The 19,964-nt window shown below is 44.0% G+C and overlaps 1 protein-coding gene across 1 annotated transcript; it reads right to left on the bottom strand.

The window, feature by feature from the left end:
* Window positions 1–1,137: 1,137 nt before the first annotated feature.
* UBIAD1 (UbiA prenyltransferase domain containing 1) lies at window positions 1,138–18,673 on the bottom strand. The gene is made up of 2 exons (XM_067720430.1): window positions 17,795–18,673; window positions 1,138–3,787 (listed from the first exon to the last, which is right to left on the bottom strand). Exons 1-2 carry the CDS (start codon window positions 18,321–18,323, stop codon window positions 3,300–3,302), a joined length of 1,017 nt encoding a protein of 338 aa, XP_067576531.1. The 5' UTR covers window positions 18,324–18,673; the 3' UTR covers window positions 1,138–3,299.
* Window positions 18,674–19,964: the final 1,291 nt, after the last annotated feature.

Here is a 19,964-nt window from a genome sequence, read left to right as displayed (position 1 = left end):
AGTCTGACTCACAGAAACAAAGGCACGTGATGCTCTACTGCAGAGTCATCAACACCCACCACATCTGTGGCTCTCACTCCATGGATCTTCCCCTTCTGATGTTATATTGGGTTGGCCAAAAAGTTCGTTCGGGTTTTCCCATCAGATGGAAAACCCCGAACGAACTTTTTGGCCAATCCAATATATTTGGTTTGGGGGACCCAAGTGTATTGCTTATACAGTAAGCCCCCTACACACAAACCTTCAAGCTGCGAACTTTCAAAGATGCGGACGCGTGTCCAACCACGTAAGTTAGCTCATATGTCTGGCGTACACTGTCGCGTGCATGCATCCTCTACAGGTGGTTGTGCTCTTGTGTACTTTACTGGACAGCACCGTATAGAGTACAGTAGTACAGTGTCTTTATTTCAAGCCCAGGATGTCCAGAAGCAAGCGTAAAAGCAGTGGTGATGTAGCTGGTACTACTGTACTTTTCAAGGTACTGTACTGTAAGACTAAAAATGTTTGCTTTTTTGTGTTTGTTATGTATTATTTGTGTGAAAAGTATTATAAACCTATTACAGTACAGCACTATATAGCCGATCGTGTTAGCTGGGTACCTAGGCTAACTCTGTTGGATTTAGGAACAAATTGGACTTACGAACGCGCTCTCGGAATGGAACTTGTTCGAATGTAGGGGACTTACTGTATTTACTCATGGCAAAGTTTTCCTTTCACACATCAAAGCAGCCTTTTCAGTCTCCCAGAAATTCACCTAACTAGACTATTATCCATGCCACGTATCTCTGCTGTGTTCATGAGGACATACCGTCAAATGCCCAGCAGAAACCCAAATGTCCTCTATCTGCTGCACGTTCCCAATCTATCAGCAGTGACCTGCTCGAGAAAAATGAAAGTAGGAAACGACAGAAGGAAACAAGGTTAATCTGGCCTGCCTGGCTCTTGGCAAATCCCTACTGTCTCTCCTAAGGGCTCATCAAATCTGGTCAAACTCACCGCCAAAGATCAGGCGCCCCACCCCCTCCCCACTGAATGTGCCCGCGCTGGTCTCCTGAGGTTTATGAATCAGAGTTCACAAGCAGACGATGAGGCAAGCAGCAGGAGAGAGCACAGGGAAATGGGAAGCCAGACCACTGATAAGCATTTTCCTTTTTTAATTAAAAAAATTTGTTTATTAACAAGTCTAAAGAAAACCTTCATTGAATCAGGGGATGTAGTACAAATTATAGTGACCTGCATATAAAACCTGGCATCAAATTTGGCCTTTTAGAAAGATTTATATATAAAAATATGCATTAAAACCTGCACCAGGGACTTCCCTGGTGGGGCAGTAGTTGAGAGTCCGCCTGCCGATGCAGGGGACACGGGTTCGTGCCCCGGTCCGGGAGGAGCCCACATGCTGCGGAGCGGCTGGGCCTGTGAGCCATGGTCGCTGAGCCTGAGCATCCGGAGCCTGTGCTCCACGACGGGAGAGGCCACAACAGTGAGAGGCCCGCGTACCGCAAAAACAAAAACAAAAACAAAAAAAACCCTGCACCAGAACATAGTGCAGAGGCTAACTGACACCCCCGAAGGGAGGGCTTACCAAGATGGTCTGGTCTGTGGACGCAGGGAGCTCTCGGTCCGACGGCCTCAGGGGTGAGCCTTATGTGACAATGGCCTGCTGGGAAGGAGCCCGAAAAGCTTGTCTCTTTGAAGGCAGGACTCCTGTGAGCACCAAAATGCCACTAGCCTGGCATAAAACAAAAATGGTGCTGGGAGAAGACAGCCAGGAGAGAGGGCTGTCCTCCTTTTCCTCATTACGGGGCTCTGACCACTATTTGGAGATTCTGAAACTCTACAGACAAACCACCTGTAACTTTACAGGAACTTCTGCAATTTCCAAGTATGTTTTTCCAAGTAAGCTGCCCAATTCTAACTCAAGGAGCCAAATCATAAGTGGCCTGATTTTAAGGATTAAGAGCTAGTTCTGATGTCATTTTCTGCAGGCCAAGACCCTGAAATGCCTATCAGAATGGCTATAATCACAACAGAAAAGCATGATGACGATGGTCTCAATCTATTTTGGTCTTGGACCCAATGCAACCAAGCAATTCTAGCCCAGAAGTTATACTTCACAGACACTGAAACAAGAGGCAGCTTTGATCAATGCTGGAATTCCCCCATCCTGGGTACAAACTATCTCTGCACAAGGCAACTGAAGCCTTTGGGAAAAGCCGGGTCAGTATTGTATATCTGTCCTCAAGGAGGAGGATGCAGTGTCCTCACTGATGAGCCTGTCATTTTCGCTGAACAGGGTCAGGACTGTTTGACCATTGGCTTATTCACTCATGGAGCAGCTGCTGTCCTTGGTCTGCTCTTCCTCTGGTTCTGTGGACAGGGGCAACCATCCCTGACTCAGTTGCTAAGCTGCTGCCCAAACAGTAGGGCTCCACGGATGGGAGACACACAAATGGGGACCTGAAAGAAATGGAGGGCGGGCATAGGGGAGTGCGAGGAAGCACGATGGGGGCAGGCGAAGAAGCGGCCTTGTGGGCCTTCAGTAGTCGGCAAGGACAGCCAGGGCCTTAACAACTTCGGAGCGCTGCGAGTTACTGAAAGGGCTGGGAGTCCTTCCTGTCATGCCAGTGGGCTCTACAAGGGGAAACCAGCCGCCCTACCAGTTTCTATCCAAAAGCAGAGTGATTTTCTCAGCTGCCTCCAAGGTGTTATTTTTTTGTTTTTGTTTTTTTTCCTTCCAAGCCCTCTGCTCCACTGTCCTGCTGCAGGGTGATCTGATGCTTTTCCTCAACTGTGGCAATAAATGAAGTGAGGACAAAAGGGTCTGAATCACAATTTAGGCAAAAAGCCTAGAGCCTGGTCAGGCTGTTAATGAGGGACTTTCTCTCTCAAGGTAGTGTAAAACCAGACCAAAACAGCAGAGGACACTCGGCCCAGTTACTATGGCTCTTTCAGGACAGGAGGCCAGTCTGCGCGGTTCCTTCACCAAGTCTTAGGGCATCGTAGCCCACTAAAAGTGACCTGACATCACCCTCTAGTGGAAATTATAAATAAAACAAGGGCCATGCGTCCAATTTACCTCGTTCTGACACCAGAGTGGTTTCAAGAGTCCCCGTAAAACGGAATAAAATAACAAAAACAAAACATTCTCTTTAAGAATGTAATAATAAAAAAAGGTGGGCGTTCACAAGCCATCCTTCAGCCCCTCACTGCCAAATCACCTTCCCTCCTCAGACACTCTGCCTTCAACACATTCTGAGAAAGGGGGGACATGTTGTGGCGTGCGGCTACTGGTCCCCTTAGAGTTTGGGCAGACTGCCTGCCGGTGCCAGAATGATGCTGGAAACGTAGAAGAGGCCCAGCAGAAGGTTGAGTTTGGCAGTTCTCTGGGGCAGTTTGTTGAAAGTCTGGCTTCGGAACTGTCTCTCAAGGGAAAAGGCCATGGGAATGGTGAGCAGGGGCAGCGCCAGGCTGATGCTGCAGTGCACAGCCAGGATGCTGAAGATCAGGTAGGGCAGGAAGAGCAGCGTGTTGTAGAGCACGTAGGAGAGAGTGGGGCCAATGAGGATGGCGAGCGTGACGATGCCAGCCTCCCGGTCGGACTCCATGTCCCTGGTATTGTTGGAATGGAGGATGGCCTCGGTGCTAAGGGCGAGGGGGATGGCGTAGACCAGCGGGAAGACCGCCAGGGACCCCACCTGGACGGCGTAGGCGAACATCACAGCCAGCGGGCCAAAGGTGATGAGGATGATGAGGTCTCCCAGAGCCAGGTACTTGAATCCAATTCCTAGGCCAGAAAACACAGAGAGCTGCTGTGAGGTCAGGGGCTGGAAACCGCGGCAGTCAAAAGGCAGGCTGCTGTGGCTGCACGGGGCATATTCTTAGGCTGTGAAGCGGGGCAGTGGTTGCACTCCCCTCCCCTCCAGAGCAAAATCTGACTTTTTTCTCCAGTGGCACAGAGGGACAGAGAAGACTAATCGTTTAGCACCCAGTTCAGTCTCAGAGTCATCCCCGAGTTTTCCTTCCTGCTGTCCCCCAACAAAGCCCTGCCACAAAGAGCGGGGGCCTCCCAAACTAGTGGCTACCAGTGGGGAAGAGGGTAGAGGGGCAAAACAGGGGTGGGAAGTGGGAGGTACAAACTACTGGGTGTAAGATGGGCTCAAGGACGTGTTGTACAACTCGGGGAATACAGCCAGTATTTTGTAATAAATGTAAGTGGAAGGTAACCTTTAAAAACTGTATAAAAAATTGAAAAAAGTTGAAAAAAAGAAAAAAGAGCAGGGGGTTCCAAGTCACAGACAGTTCAACGGGAGAGCCCGTGAAGGATCTCCCAGGTCTTACGGTCCAGGGCTTGCGTTTCTTTCATCCTCCACCAACCCCTGCAAGACACTGCTTCTGTCAGGAATGCCCTGAGATCAGCCCCTCACGGAATATCCACCCCAGCCTCTTACTTTTCAGCCACAACCTCTGGAAGCATCTTCTGGTTCTGAGAATCTCGTTAATCTCAGTGAAAGTTCAGGGTTCCCAAACTCCACACAGAGCAACTTTCACCCACATAATGAGTAAAACAGCTGAGACAAGGAACTTACAACACTGCTTCCCCTCTCTGGTGCCCATGGAGTTACAACACTAAATAATCCCTAACTTTTCCTCCCATGCTGCTAATCTACTTCAAATCCTGTCTAATCCCCATCTTTCAAACTGGCCCAGTTTCTCCATCCCCAATGCTCCATCCCCAAATCCACGTCAAAGTCATCTCATGCCTGGAATACGGCAACACCCTCCCGACTGATCCCTCAGCTTCTGTTCTCATAACCACCTCCCCTCCCCATTCCTAATCACACCTCCACGATGCGGCCAAAATGATCCTCTCAAAATACTAAGCTAGTCATGCCCCGTCCCCAACGTACACCTGAAAACGCTTCTCAACAAGTTGTCCTCCGGATAAAAGAGCCCCAGATCTTCCACCTAGCTCACCTCTGGCCCTGCCCTGCCTCCCTCCTGCCTGACTTTGAGCCCACCTCCCCTCGCCACACATACTTCTTTCAGTTCCTCAGGGCCTTCAGACACTCCCCTGACCCCGACTCCTTGCCTGGCTAACTTCTACTCATCCTTCAAGACTTTAAAGACCATTCCTCGAGGCAGCCTTCCTCGGCCCTAGACCACATTTGGTTCCCCTTGCAGTGTGCCGCACAGCACCCTGACTTCCACTTTCGTAAACTCCATCACACTTCTAGTTTTTTTTTTTTTTTTGACCGCACTGTGTGGCATGCGGGATCTTAGTTCCCCGACCAGGGATGGAACCCGTGCCCCCTGCAGTGGAAGCTCAGAGTCCTAACCGCTGGACCACCAGGGAATTCCCACACTTCTAATTCTTAATCTCTGTCTCTCCCACTAACCTGTAGGTTTCAATGAGGGCAGGGCCTTGTGTCTGGCCAGTTAACAGCTGGCTCCCCAGTGCTTGACACAAAGGATGAGCTGAACCCAGAGCTACAGTAACAAGCACCTGGAATTTGGAACCAAGGTCATGAAAAATGTCCCACTTGGATTGAAACAGGCAAAGCAGCACGGAAAGGGTGAGAGACACCCACTCAAAGAGGTGATCCACACATATATTGCTACGGAAGCTTGGGAAACCTCTGATCTAATCAAGCTACCAAGGCATGGCCTCGGGATCAGAAAATTAAAAAAAAAAACTATTCGGTCATCAGTTGCATTTTAAACAGCCTAAAACGATAAGGGACAATGATCTGTAAAAGATCTAAAAGCATGGTAGCCAAAGAACAAGATGCAGCCCAAGTTCACCTCCACACCTAGTGGCTGGGATCCTTTAGTGCTAAATGACCACCCTTGATTCTCTGGAAGGAAGCATCTCCAGGAAAGGGTATAACAGGCACGGCCCCTGTACCCCCAACACACAGCAAACTAATTCTGTACCCCCCAGGCAGTGTTTTGATAAATAATTTGGTTGTCTGAGGACATGCCCTCCAGGAGGAAGGTCTCTGAAGCAGCACCTCGGCTCCAATTCTAAATTAGGAAATCGAAGTCTTGTGCGGTATCTCACACGTTTAGGCAACTACCCCTGCCCAAGGAAGATGCCAGGCAGGAATGCTCCCAGCACCAATCTAGCAAATTTCTCCACCAGCTGTCTGCTCTTCTTCTGCATTTTTTCTCAGATCTCCAAGCAGACTTCGGGGCTCTTGACCTCTGGCAAGAGTACCCAAGAACACCACCTTAGATCGCCTGGCAAAAAACAACGTAAGCAAAGCTTCTTGAGGTTATCTGACACCAGAAAACGACAAAGCCCTTGAGCAGAAAGCCCTGTTTCCTGAGCGTCCGACCCAAGGCTCATGTGCTCCACCTGATTCAGAGATGTGGCCCACCTGGGAGTTTCCTTTTAGGCACTCCCCTCCTCCCAACACCGTTTTCCACATGAGCCAGCACAGTGAAACACTGGGCCAGTTCTCCACACAGCGGCCAGAATGAATTTCTTAACACATAAATCAAAATGTTGGCATCAAAAGGATGTGGAGTAAATGGAACTCTCACGCCTCGCTGGTGGGGAGGTAAAAGCAGTAGAACCACTTCAGAAAACACTTTGGCAGCTTCTCATAAAGTTAAGCATCATCTACCCTATGACCCAGTAATGCGATTCCTAGGCATTTACCCAAGAAAAATGAAAATAAGTATCCACAGAAGACTTGAACATGAATGTTCAGTCGTAATAGCCAAAATATGGAAATAATCCAAAAGTCACTGAACAGGATAATGGATAAACAAATTGTGGTATGTCCATACAATGGCTACCTCTCAGTGATACAAAGGAACTGCTGATACACATGACAACACAACGAAACTCAAAAACAGGCACAAGAATTCATACTGAATGATTCCATTTACATGATGTTCTAGACCACGCAACAGCGGTGGCCTCTAGATGGGGTGGGAAGAGTGGGGTTGACAGGGAAAAAGCACAAGGAAGCTTTTGGGGGTGACAGAAATGTTCTGTATTACGGTAGGGGTATGGGTTATACAGCTGTATGTAATTGTCAAAATTCATCAAACTATAACGCTTAAGATCCATGCATTTCACCATACGTCAACTATATATCGATAAAAGTCAACGTTAAAAAAAAACATAAATCAGATTATGTCATTACCCTGCTCAACACATTTCAGTGTCTCCCCATTTGTTCATTCAATAAATATTAAGTACTGACTACTTGCCAGGCACTGTTCTGGGCATGATGGAGAGAACAAAGAGACTAAAATCCCTACCCCCAGGGAGTTTACAGTCTAAAGGGGAAGATAATTAACAAAGTAAGTACTTTATGTGGTTAGAATGTAATATGTGCTATGAAGAAAAAGCAGAGGAGAGCAATAGGGAAGGCACTGTAGGGGAGACACAGCGTGTGTGTGTGATTTTATTTTATTTTTTTCAGCTGCTGCAGAAAAAAATTGTTATTGTTTTGTAATTTTAAATAGGGTAGAAGCTGACATTAGAGCAAATGGGTGGCAGTTAGAAAGCAAATCATACACGCAGATGGGGGAAGAGCGTTCTAAACAGAGGAAACAGCATCTCAAAGGACCTGAGGCAGGAGCATGCCTGGCGTGTTCCAGAAACAGCTAGCAGGGCAGTGTGGCTGGAGCATGGTGAAGAGGAGAGCAGGTCAGAGAGTTGTGGGGAATTGCAGGTGGAGCAGATAATGTCAGGCCCTGGGGGTCACTGTAAAGACCCTGGCCTTTACTCTAATGAGGTGGGAGCCACTGGAGAGTTTTGAGCAGGCGACTGACACAGCTGCAGGATTACTCTGGCTGCTGATCTGGGAGCTCTGGGAAAGGGACAAGGGTGCATGCACAGAGACGGGTAAAGAATCAGCCGCAATAATTGAGGGAGATGACAGGGGTAGTGGTGGGAAGTGACGAGAAGTGGTCCAGTCCCAAGTGCATGTTAGAAGCGGAATCGCTACAATCCTGCAGCCTGTGGAACGAAAACCACATTCACAGAAAGATAGACAAGATGAAAAGGCAGAGGGCTATGTACCAGATGAAGGAACAAGATAAAACCCCAGAAAAACAACTAAACGAAGTGGAGATAGGCAACCTTCCAGAAAAAGAATTCAGAATAATGATAGTCAAGATGATCCAGGACCTCGGAAAAAGAATGGAGGCAAAGATCGAGAAGGTGCAAGAAATATTTAACAAAGACCTAGAAGAATTAAAGAACAAACAAACAGAGATGAACAATACAATAACTGCAATTAAAAATACACTAGAAGGAATCAATAGCAGAATAACTGAGGCAGAAGAACGGATAAGGGACCTGGAAGACAGAATGATGGAACTTACTGCTGCAGAACAGAATACAGAAAAAAGAATGAAAAGAAATGAAGACAGCCTAAGAGACCTCTGGGACATTAAACGCAACAACATTCACATTATAGGGGTTCCAGAAGGAGAAGAGAGACAGAAAGACCTGAGAAAATATTTGAAGAGATTATAGTCGAAAACTTCCCTAACATGGGAAAGGAAATAGCCACCCAAGTCCAGGAAGCACAGAGAGTCCCATACAGGATAAACCCAAGGAGAAACACGCTGAGGCACATAGTAATCAAATTGGCAAAAATTAAAGACAGAAAAATTATTGAAAGCAGCAAGGGAAAAATGACAAATAACATACAAGGGAACTCCCATAAGGTTAACAGCTGATTTCTCAGCAGAAACTCTACAAGCTAGAAGGGAGTGGCATGACATATTTACAGTGATGAAAGGGAAGAACCTACAACCAAGATTACTCTACCCGGCAAGGATCTCATTCAGATTCGATGGAGAAATCAAAAGCTTTACAGACAAGCAAAAGCTAAAAGAATTCAGCACCACCAAACCAGCTCTACAACAAATGCTACAGGAACTTCTCTAAGTGGGAAACACAAGAGAAGAAAAGGTCCTACAAAAACAAACCCAAAACAATTAAGAAAATGGTAATAGGAACATACATATCGATAATTACCTTAAACGTGAATGGATTAAATGCTCCAACCAAAAGACACAGGCTCACTGAATGGATACAAAAACAAGACCCATATATATGCTGTCTACAGGAGAACCACTTCAGACCTAGGGACACATACAGACTGAGGGATGGAAAAAGATATTCCATGCAAATGGAAATCAAAAGAAAGCTAGAGTAGCAATACCCATATCAGATAAAATAGAGTTTAAAATAAAGAATGTTACAAGAGACAAGGAAGGACACTACATAATGATCAAGGGATCAATCCAAGAAGAAGATATAACAATTATAAATATATATGCACCCAACATAGGAGCACCTCAATACTTAAGGCAACTGCAAACAGCTATAAAAGAGGAAATCGACAGTAACACAATAATAGTGGGGGACTTTAACACTTCACTTACACCAATGGACAGATCATCCAAACAGAAAATTAATAAGGAAACACAAGCTTTCAATGACACAATAGACCAGATAGATTTAATTGATATTTATAGGACATTCCATCCAAAAACAGCAGAATACACTTTCTTCTCAAGGGCGCATGGAACATTCTCCAGGATAGATCACATCTTGGGTCACAGATCAAGTCTCAGTAAATTTAAGAAAAGTGAAATCATATCAAGCATCTTTTCTGACCACAACGCTATGAGATTAGAAATCAATTACAGGGAAAAAAACGTAAAAAACACAAACACCTGGAGGCTAAACAATACGTTACTAAATAACCAACAGATCCCTGAAGAATTCAAAGAGGAAATCAAAAAATACCTAGACACAAATGGCAATGAAAACAGGATGATCCAAAACCTATGGGATGCAGCAAAAGCAGTTCTAAGAGGGAAGTTTAGAGCAATACAATCCTACCTCAAGAAACAACAAACATCTCAAATAAACAATCTAATCTCACACCTAAAGGAACTAGAGAAAGAAGAACAAACAAAACCCAAAGTTAGTAGAAGGAAAGAAATCATAAAGATCAGAGCAGAAATAAATGAAATAGAAACAAAGAAAACAATTGCAAAGATCAATAAAACTAAGAGCTGGTTCTTTGAGAAGATAAACAAAATGGATAAACCATTAGCGAGACTCATCAAGAAAAAGAGGAAGAGGACTCAAATCAATAAAACTAGAAATGAAAAAGGAGAAGTTACAACAGACACCACAGAAATACAAAGCATCCTAAGAAACTACCACTCTCTTAGTAGAGAGACTAAGCAACTCTATGCCAATAAAACGGACAACCTGGAAGAAATGGAGAAATTCTTAGAAAGGTATAACCTTCCAAGACTGAACCAGGAAGAAATAGAAAATATGAACAGACCAATCACAAGTAATGAAATTGAAACTGTGATTAAAAATCTTCCAACAAACAAAAGTCCAGGACCAGATGGCTTCACAGGTGAATTCTATCAAACATTTAGAGAAGAGCTAACATGCATCCTTCTCAAACTCTTCTAAAAAACTGCAGAGGAAGGAACACTCCCAAACTCATTCTATGAGGCCACCATCACCCTGATACCAAAACCAGACAAAGATACTACAAAAAAAGAAAATTACAGACCAATATCACTCATGAATATAGATGCAAAAATCCTCAAAATACTAGCAAACAGAATCCAACAACACATTAAAAGGATCATATGCCATGATGAAGTGGGAGTTATCCCAGGGATGCAAGGATTCGTCAATATATGCAAATCAATCAATGTGAAACACCATATTAACAAACTGAAGAAGAAAAACCATATGATCATCTCAATAGATGCAGAAAAAGCTTTTGACAAAATTCAACACCCATTTATGATAAAAATTCTCCAGAAAGTGGGCAAAGAGGGGACCTACCTCAACATAATAAAGGCCATATATGACAAACGCACAGCAAACATTATTGTCAATGGTGAAAAACTGAAAGCATTTCCTCTAAGATCAGGAACAAGACAAGGATGTCCACTCTACCACTATTATTCAACATAGTGTTGGAAGTCCTAGCCACGGCAATCAGAGAAGAAAAAGAAATAAAAAGAATACAAATTGGAAAAGAAGAAGTAAAACTGTCACTGTTTGCAGATGACATGATACTACACGTAAAGAACCCTAAAGATGCCACCAGAAAACTACTAGAGCTAATGAATGAATTTGGTAAAGTTGCAGGATACAAAATTAATGCACAGAAATCTCTTGCGTTCCTACACACTAATGATGAAAAATCTGAAAGAGAAATTAAGGAAACACTCCCATTTACCACTGCAACAAAAAGAATAAAATACCTAGGAATAAACCTACCTAGGGAGAGAAAAGACCTGTATGCAAAAAACTATAAGACACTGATGAAAGAAATTAAAGATGATACCAACAGATGGAGAGATATACCACGTTCTTGGATTGGAAGAATCAATATTGTGAAAATGACTATACTACTCAAAGCAATCTACAGATTCAATGCAATCCCTATCAAATTACCAATGGCATTTTTTACAGAACTGGAACAAAAAATCTCAAAATTTGTATGGAGACACAAAAGACCGCGAATAACCAAAGCGGTCTTGAGGGGAAAAAACGGAGCTGGAGGAATCAGACTCCCTGACTTCAGACTATACTACAAAGCTACAGTAATCAAGACAATATGGTACTGGCACAAAAACAGAAACACAGATCAATGGAACAGGATAGAAAGCCCAGAGATAAACCCACACACCTGTGGTTAACTAATTTATGACAAAGGAGGCAAGGATATACAATGGAGAAAACACAGTCTCTTCAATAATTGGTGCTGGGAAAACTGGACAGCTACATGTAAATGAATGAAATTGGAACACTCCCTAACACCATACACAAAAATAAACTCAAAATGGATTAGAGACCTAAATGTAAGACCGGACACTATAAAACTCTTAGAGGGAAACATAGGAAGAACCCTCTTTGACATAAATCACAGCAAGATCTTTTTTGATCCACCTCCTAGAGCAATGGAAATAAAAACAAAAATAAACAAATGGGACCTAATGAAACTTAAAAGCATTTGCACAGCAAAGGAAACTACAAACAAGACGAAAAGACAACCCTCAGAATGGGAGAAAATATTTTCAAATGAAGCAACGGACAAAGGATTAATCTCCAAAATATATAAACAGCTCATTCAACTCAATATTAAAAAATCAAACAACCTAATCCAAAAATGGGCAGAAGCCCTAAATAGACATCTCTCCATACAGATGGCCAACAAGCACATGAAAAGCTGCTCAACATCACTGATTATTAGAGAAATGCAAATCAAAACACAATGAGGGATCACCTCACACCAGTTAGAATGGGCATCATCAGAAAATCTACAAACAACAAATGCTGGAGAGGGTGTGGAGAAAAGGGAACCCTCTGGCACTGTTGGTGGGAATGTAAACTGATACCGCCACTATGGAGCAGTATGGAGGTTCCTTAAAAAACTAAAATTAGAGTAAAGCTGTCACTGTTTGCAGATGACATGATACTACACATAGAGAATCCTAAAGATGCTACCAGAAAACTACTAGAGCTAATCAATGAATTTGGTAAAGTAGCAGGATACAAAATTAATGCACAGAAATCTCTGGCATTCCTATATACTAATGACGAAAAATCTGAAAGTGAAATCAAGAAAACACTCCCATTTACCATTGCAACAAAAAGAATAAAATATCTAGGAATAAACCTACCTAAGGAGACAAAAGACCTGTATGCAGAAAATTATAAGACACTGATGAAAGAAATTAAAGATGATACAAATAGATGGAGAGATATACCATGTTCTTGGATTGGAAGAATCAACATTGTGAAAATGACTCTACTACCCAAAGCAATCTATAGATTCAATGCAATCCCTATCAAACTACCACTGGCATTTTTCACAGAACTAGAACAAAAAATTTCGCAATTTGTATGGAAACACAAAAGACCCCGAATAGCCAAAGCAATCTTGAGAATGAAAAAAGGAGCTGGAGGAATCAGGCTTCCTGACTTCAGACTATACTACAAAGCTACAGTAATCAAGACAGTATGGTACTGGCACAAAAACAGAAAGATAGGTCAATGGAACAGGATAGAAAGGCCAGAGATAAACCCACGCACATATGGACACCTTATCTTTGATAAAGGTGGCAGGAATGTACAGTGGAGAAAGGACAGCCTCTTCAATAAGTGGTGCTGGGAAAACTGGACAGGTACATGTAAAAGTATGAGATTAGATCACTCCCTAACACCATACACAAAAATAAGCTCAAAATGGATTAAAGACCTAAATGTAAGGCCAGAAACTATCAAACTCTTAGAGGAAAACATAGGCAGAACACTCTATGACATAAATCACAGAAAGATCCTTTCTGACCCACCTCCTAGAGTAATGGAAATAAAAACAAAAATAAACAAATGGGACCTAATGAAACTTCAAAGCTTTTGCACAGCAAAGGAAACCATAAACAAGACCAAAAGACAACCCTCAGAATGGGAGACAATATTTGCAAATGAAGCAACCGACAAAGGATTAATCTCCAAAATTTACAAGCAGCTCATGCAGCTCAATAACAAAAAAACAAACAACCCAATCCAAAAATGGGCAGAAGACCTAAATAGACATTTCTCCAAAGAAGATATACAGACTGCCAACAAACACATGAAAGAATGTTCAACATCATTAATCATTAGAGAAATGCAAATCAAAACTACAATGAGATATCATCTCACACCAGTCAGAATGGCCATCATCAAAAAATCTAGAAACAATAAATGTTGGAGAGCATGTGGAGAAAAGGGAACACTCTTGCACTGCTGGTGGGAATGTGAATTGGTTCAGCCACTATGGAGAACAGTATGGAGGTTCCTTAAAAAACTACAAATAGAACTACCATATGACCCAGCAATCCCACTACTGGGCATATACCCTGAGAAAACCAAAATTCAAAAAGAGTCATGTACCAAAATGTTCATTGCAGCTCTATTTACAATAGCCCGGAGATGGAAACAACCTAAGTGCCCATCATCGGATGAATGGATAAAGAAGATGTGGCACATATATACAATGGAATATTACTCAGCCATAAAAAGAAACGAAATTGAGTTATCTGTAATGAGGTGGATAGACCTAGAGTCTGTCATACAGAGTGAAGTAAGTCAGAAAGAAAAAGACAAATACCGTATGCTAACACATATATATGGAATTTAAGGAAAAAAAATGTCATGAAGAACCTAGGAGTAAGACAGGAATAAAGATGCAGACCTACTGGAGAACGGACTTGAGGTTATGGGGAGGGGGAAGGGTGAGCTGTGACAGGGCAAGAGAGAGTCATGGACATATACACACTAACAAACGTAGTAAGGTAGATAGCTAGTGGGAAGCAGCCGCATGGCACAGGGATATTGGCTCGGTGCTTTGTGACAGCCTGGAGGGGTGGGATAGGGAGGGTGGGAGGGAGGGAGACGCAAGAGGGAAGACATATGGGAATATATGTATATGTATAACTGATTCACTTTGTTATAAAGCAGAAACTAACACACCATTGTAAAGCAATTATACCTCAATAAAGTTGTTAAAAAATAAAAAAAAAAAAACTAAAATTAGAATTACCACATGACCCAGCAATCCCACTATTGGGCATATACCCAGAGGAAACCATAATTCAAAAAGACACATGCACCCTAATTGTCATTGCAGCACTATTTACAGTAGCCAGGACATGGAAGCAACCTAAATGCCCATTGACAGACAAATGGTTGAAGAAGATGTGGTACATATATACAATGGAATATTACTCAGTGATAAAAAGGAATGAAATTGGATCATTTGTAGAGACATGGATAGATCTAGAGACTGTCATACACAGTGAAGTAAGTCAGAAAAAGAAGAACAAATATTGTATATTAATGCATATATGTGGAACCTAGGAAAATGGTACAGAAGAACAAATATATATTAATGCATATATGTGGAACCTAGGAAAATGGTACAGAAGAACAAATATTATATATTAATGCATATATGTGGAACCTAGGAAAATGGTACAGAAGAACAAATATTATATATTAATGCATATATGTGGAACCTAGGAAAATGGTACAGATGAACCGGTTTGCAGGGCAGAAACTGAGACACAGAAGTAGAGAACAAACATATGTACACCAAGGGGAGAAAGCGGCTGGGGGGTGGGGGGGGCATGTGATGAATTGGGAGATTGGGATTGACATGTATACACTAATATGTATTAAATGGATAACTGATAAGAACCTGCTGTATAAAAAAATAAAATTCAAAAAAAAATCTTAAAAAAAAAAAAAAAGAAGTGGAGTCAACGGGACTTGCTGATGGTCTGGATGCAAGATGTGAGAAAGAAGAGTCAAGGATGATGCCCATGACCTTCAGCCTGAAGAACGAGAAGGATGGAGTTGCCATCGAGTGATATGGGGAAAGCTGAGCGTAGAGCAGATTTCTATGTGAGCAGATGAGGAATTTGGTCTCAGACGTGTCAAGCTTGAGATGCCTGTAACCTCTCAGAGAAGTTACTGAGTAAGAAGTTGGATTTGAGTTTGGGGTTTAGTGGAAAGATCTGGTCTGGAGGTAGAAATTTGTCACCAGCTTAATAGATGGCAATAGAAGACACGAGACGGGCTAAAATCCCTAAGGGAGTAAATGGAGCTAACGAAGAGAGGTCCAAGGACTAGGCTTGGAGGTTGGGAGTGAGGCGGAACCGGCGGAGACCGAGGCCCTATGAGACAGCGCGATCTAGCCCCTGCCTGCCCCGACAGCTGCATCTCGGTCTTCCTCTTGATCACGCTGGCCTTTCAGCAGATCCTAAATGATGCCAAGTCTTACCCTACTCCAGGACATTTGCATTTGCTGTTCCTTCATCCCTGAAGGACCCAAATCAGACCCCGATTCTGCCCATGGCTGGCTCCTTATCTGTCAAGTCTTAGTTTAAGCGTCACCTTCACAGAGAGGACCTATTCCATCCACCACTACCTGATACATTCATTCTATTTCAGCACCCTGCTGATTTCCCTCAGTGAACTTTTTACAATTGGCCTCTAAGAGTTTGAAAGTCTCTTGCTTTTCTTCTTTCTCCTCCAGATGCTCCACTGCAGTTCCCTTTGCCTTCCCTCTACTCTCCCCACCTCTTAATGTTGGAGTGCCCCGGGGCTCACCCTCAGGTCTATCAACACTGCCCCGCTCCGGGATCTCCCCCCAGTCGTACAACTTTATCTACGTGCAAGACTCCCAAATGTCTCTATCTCCAGCTCAGACCTCTTCTCCGAAATCAGATCATACCCAACTATCAATTTGACACCCCCTTGGAGATCTAATACATTAAGATGTCCAAAGTCAATTTCTCAACTTTCTCTCCACAGGCCTATCTTCAACCTTCTCTCTCTCACTAGGCATCAACACCACTATTCCAGTTACTCAGGACAAAACCTTAGAGTTATGTTTAATTTCTCTGTTTCTCTCCTGCCTCACATCCCAACTATCAGCAAACCCTGTTTACCTTCAAAATAAATTCAGAATCTGACTACGTCCCTCTCCACTACTCCCACCCTGATTCAAGCCACCAGACATCTCTTGCCTGGTTTACTCAACAGCCTCCTTCTGGGTGCTCCTGCTGCTACCCTTACCCCTCTTTATCCATTCTCAGTACCTTAGCCAGAGTGATTCTTTTAAAACATTAAGGCTTACAGCATTTTTGTGCCACCCTGCCCACCCCCCAACGAACTTCTCTTACTTTCCCTCCTTTTACTCTCTCCCTCATTCACACCCTGGACTCCATGCTATTCCTCCAACTCTTCAGGGACACGCCTACCTTTGGCAACTGCTGTTCCAAGATACTCTTCCTCCAGATATCTGCTCAGGCAACTCCCTCACCTGTCACCTCTTACAATCTTTGTTCACATGTTACCTTCTTTACGAGGCCTACCCTGATCAAACTAGTTAAAGCAGACAGCTGTGTCCTCCTTCCTTGCTCTCCTTCTTTTCCCTATAGCACTTATGTTCTTTTCAGGTACTGTAACCAAGGTACAAATTCATCCTGGCTTACCAGGAACTCTCCTGGTTTCCAAAGCCCCACATCTTAGGAACACTCACTGCTGAGCAAACCAGGATGTTGGTCATCCTACCCATAATTTACTATTTTTATTTTCTGTCTCTCCTCATGATATATAAAATCACTTCCACAAGGGCAGGGACTTGACTGCTGTGTTCACATAGAACAGAGCCTGGCACATAATAGGTGCTCAATAAATAGGGCTTAACCACCAGCCCATCACCACCTTAATCAGCCTGCTGCAAGGGATCACCTAGCAAACTAGCTGAAAATAATCAGGTGTATAATTTGAGCTTTTCAAATTTAATTACACTAAAATTTGAAACTGTGGCATTATAAGGTATGACCAACCAGTGGAAACTAGACACAAAAAATTTCCATATATAAGTTATTCCTAACAACCATAAGCCAAACCAGGAATGCTATCCCCCAAATCCACACGACCCAAACATTATAGATTTCACATAAAGTGGCCTAATTCAGAAAATAACCTTTGAGGACTTCCCTGGTGGTCTAGTGGTTAAGACTCCAGCTTCCACTCCCAGGGGGCACCGGTTGGATCCCGAGTGGGGGGAGTTCCGCAGGCCACACGGTGCGGCCAAAGAAAAAAGAAAATAACCTTTGACATCTCTCCACTAACCCTATAATTCCTATGCAAACCGCAGTTTCCAATACCTGCAACTAAGACCTGCTGCACAGCAAACAGGCCAATTCTTACCTCCTGTGTAGAGAAAGGAGCCAGACAGGCCTCCGAAGTAGATGAGAGCTAAGTGCTCCAGTTTCAGAGGGGACAGGTAGTACAGGCAAGCAGCACAGACACAGCCCAAGGTGTAGAGGAAGACTCCAAACCGGACGACATCCTGGGGCTCCAAGATTCGGTCCACCAGGGTCCTGTCATCACTCTTTTTGTGGTCAATGCCCTTGGAAAAGTCGTAGTAAGTGTTGACCAAGTTGCCAGCCCCGTGCACAGCGAGGACAGCTACGGCACAACCCACCAGTAGCCTGGGATCCAGGACGCCCTGGGATCTGTAGGCCAGGGCACTGCCCAGGGCCACCGGGGTGAGTGAGGCACTGAAGCTCCAGGGCCGCAGGGCCAGAACATAGGAGGCGCACTTCTGCCTCCACGAGCGCTGCGGCGGTCTGTCCTGCTCCGAACAGCCGTTCCCCAGCAGGTCCCTGTCCCCGACCTTGGCCGTCTCTCCTGCCTGGATGTTAACCTTCTCCCCCGGGACCTGCGAGGCCGCCATGGAGAATGCACTTGGGTGAAGTCAATGTTAAACAGTGAGCCACCCACACACAGCGTCCGCCCTGAGGCGAGGACAGGCGGGGCGGCGGACCTGACCTTCTTCTGTTCCACCCGGGGGCAGGGATAGGGAGGCGGCGGGGCCCGGGGACTGCAGCGAGTGGGCCTGGCACCCCACGAGGCCCGGCGGCACCTCCCCGACCTCCTGTCACCTGGGCGAGGACCGCTTCCAGACGCCCGCCTCGCCCTACAGCCCGAGACTGAACCGCTGCCGCCTCTACGCAGCTGCGGGAGCGACCATCTTGGGCACCCGCCACTGTAGGCCCGCCGGGAAACAGGGACCGGCTGCGCGGGCCTGGGCCGGGGCGGGGTTGAGGGCGGGACCAGGCTGAGGGCGGGGCCGGGGCTTGGGGCGGGGGCGGGGCCGGGACAGTGCAGCGACCCAGCGGTCCAGCCCTTCCTCACCCCGACGGTCCGCGAGTGGCAGTTGCTCCCGCACTTGCTGGAAACAGCCTCACTTAGTATCTCAAGAAGGGCCACGAGTGCGTGTCGCTTTACGACTTACCAAGAGCTTTCTTTCACGGAAATAGGACTCATTCATTTTTTTCATTCAACATGCATTTATTGAGTGCCTACTGTGTGCAACATTTACTGAACACCTACTATTGCACGCAGCAGTGAATAAAACAGATAAAAATCAGGGAGCACATTGAGGGTGATAAGAAAGGTGTAATTAAACTTCCTTTCCAAATGAGAAAACCGAAGCTCTGAAATGGGAAATGACGATGTCTAGGAAATTATTAGCTTAGCCAAGACATTGAAGCAACCTAAAGGTCCATCAACTGATGAATGGATAAAGATATATGAAAAATGGAATATTACTCAGCCATAAAAAGAATGAAATATTGCCATTTGCAGCAACATGAATGGACCTAGAGAGTATCATACGAAGTGAAGTCAGACAGAGAAAGACAAATATTATATGATATCACATATGGGGAATCTTAAAAATAATACAAATGAACTTTTTTATAAAACAGAAACAGACTCACAGAAACAGAAAACAAACTTATGGTTACCAAGGAGAAAGGGGGGGAGGGGTAAATTAGGAGTATGGGATTAAAAGATACACACTACTATATATAAAATAGATAAATAAGGATTTACTGTACAGCACAGGGAACTATATTCAATATCTTGTAATAACCTATAATGGAAAAGAATCTGAAAAAGAATATATACATATGTATCTGAATCACTTTGCTGTACACCTGAAACTAACACAATATTGTAAATCAACTATAGCTCAATTTAAAAAAACTAAACTAAAATTAAAAAAAAGAAATTATTAGCTCTGGTAATAATCACAACAGCAATAATTCCCACTTTTTATTATGCATATTCCATATACTGCCCTGACTGCCTTTTTATCTTTCTTCTAATTTATTTACTTATTCATGCACAGAACTGCCCTCCTCCCCACCCACCAGTTGGCCAGCTTTGTATCTCCACTTCCTGCCTTCTGGGAGCTTATGGTCCATATCTGTAGCTTGTTCTGGCTGGAGAGAGCCAATTGTTAAATTTTTAGGAATTTTGTGAGCAGTCATTAAGCAAAGCCATTATTAAAAATTAAATTAGGGCTTCC

Source organism: Pseudorca crassidens, chromosome 2 (assembly GCF_039906515.1).
Source record: "Pseudorca crassidens isolate mPseCra1 chromosome 2, mPseCra1.hap1, whole genome shotgun sequence".
Taxonomy (NCBI): domain Eukaryota; kingdom Metazoa; phylum Chordata; class Mammalia; order Artiodactyla; family Delphinidae; genus Pseudorca; species Pseudorca crassidens.
This window is presented reverse-complemented; position numbering and strand designations above follow the sequence as displayed.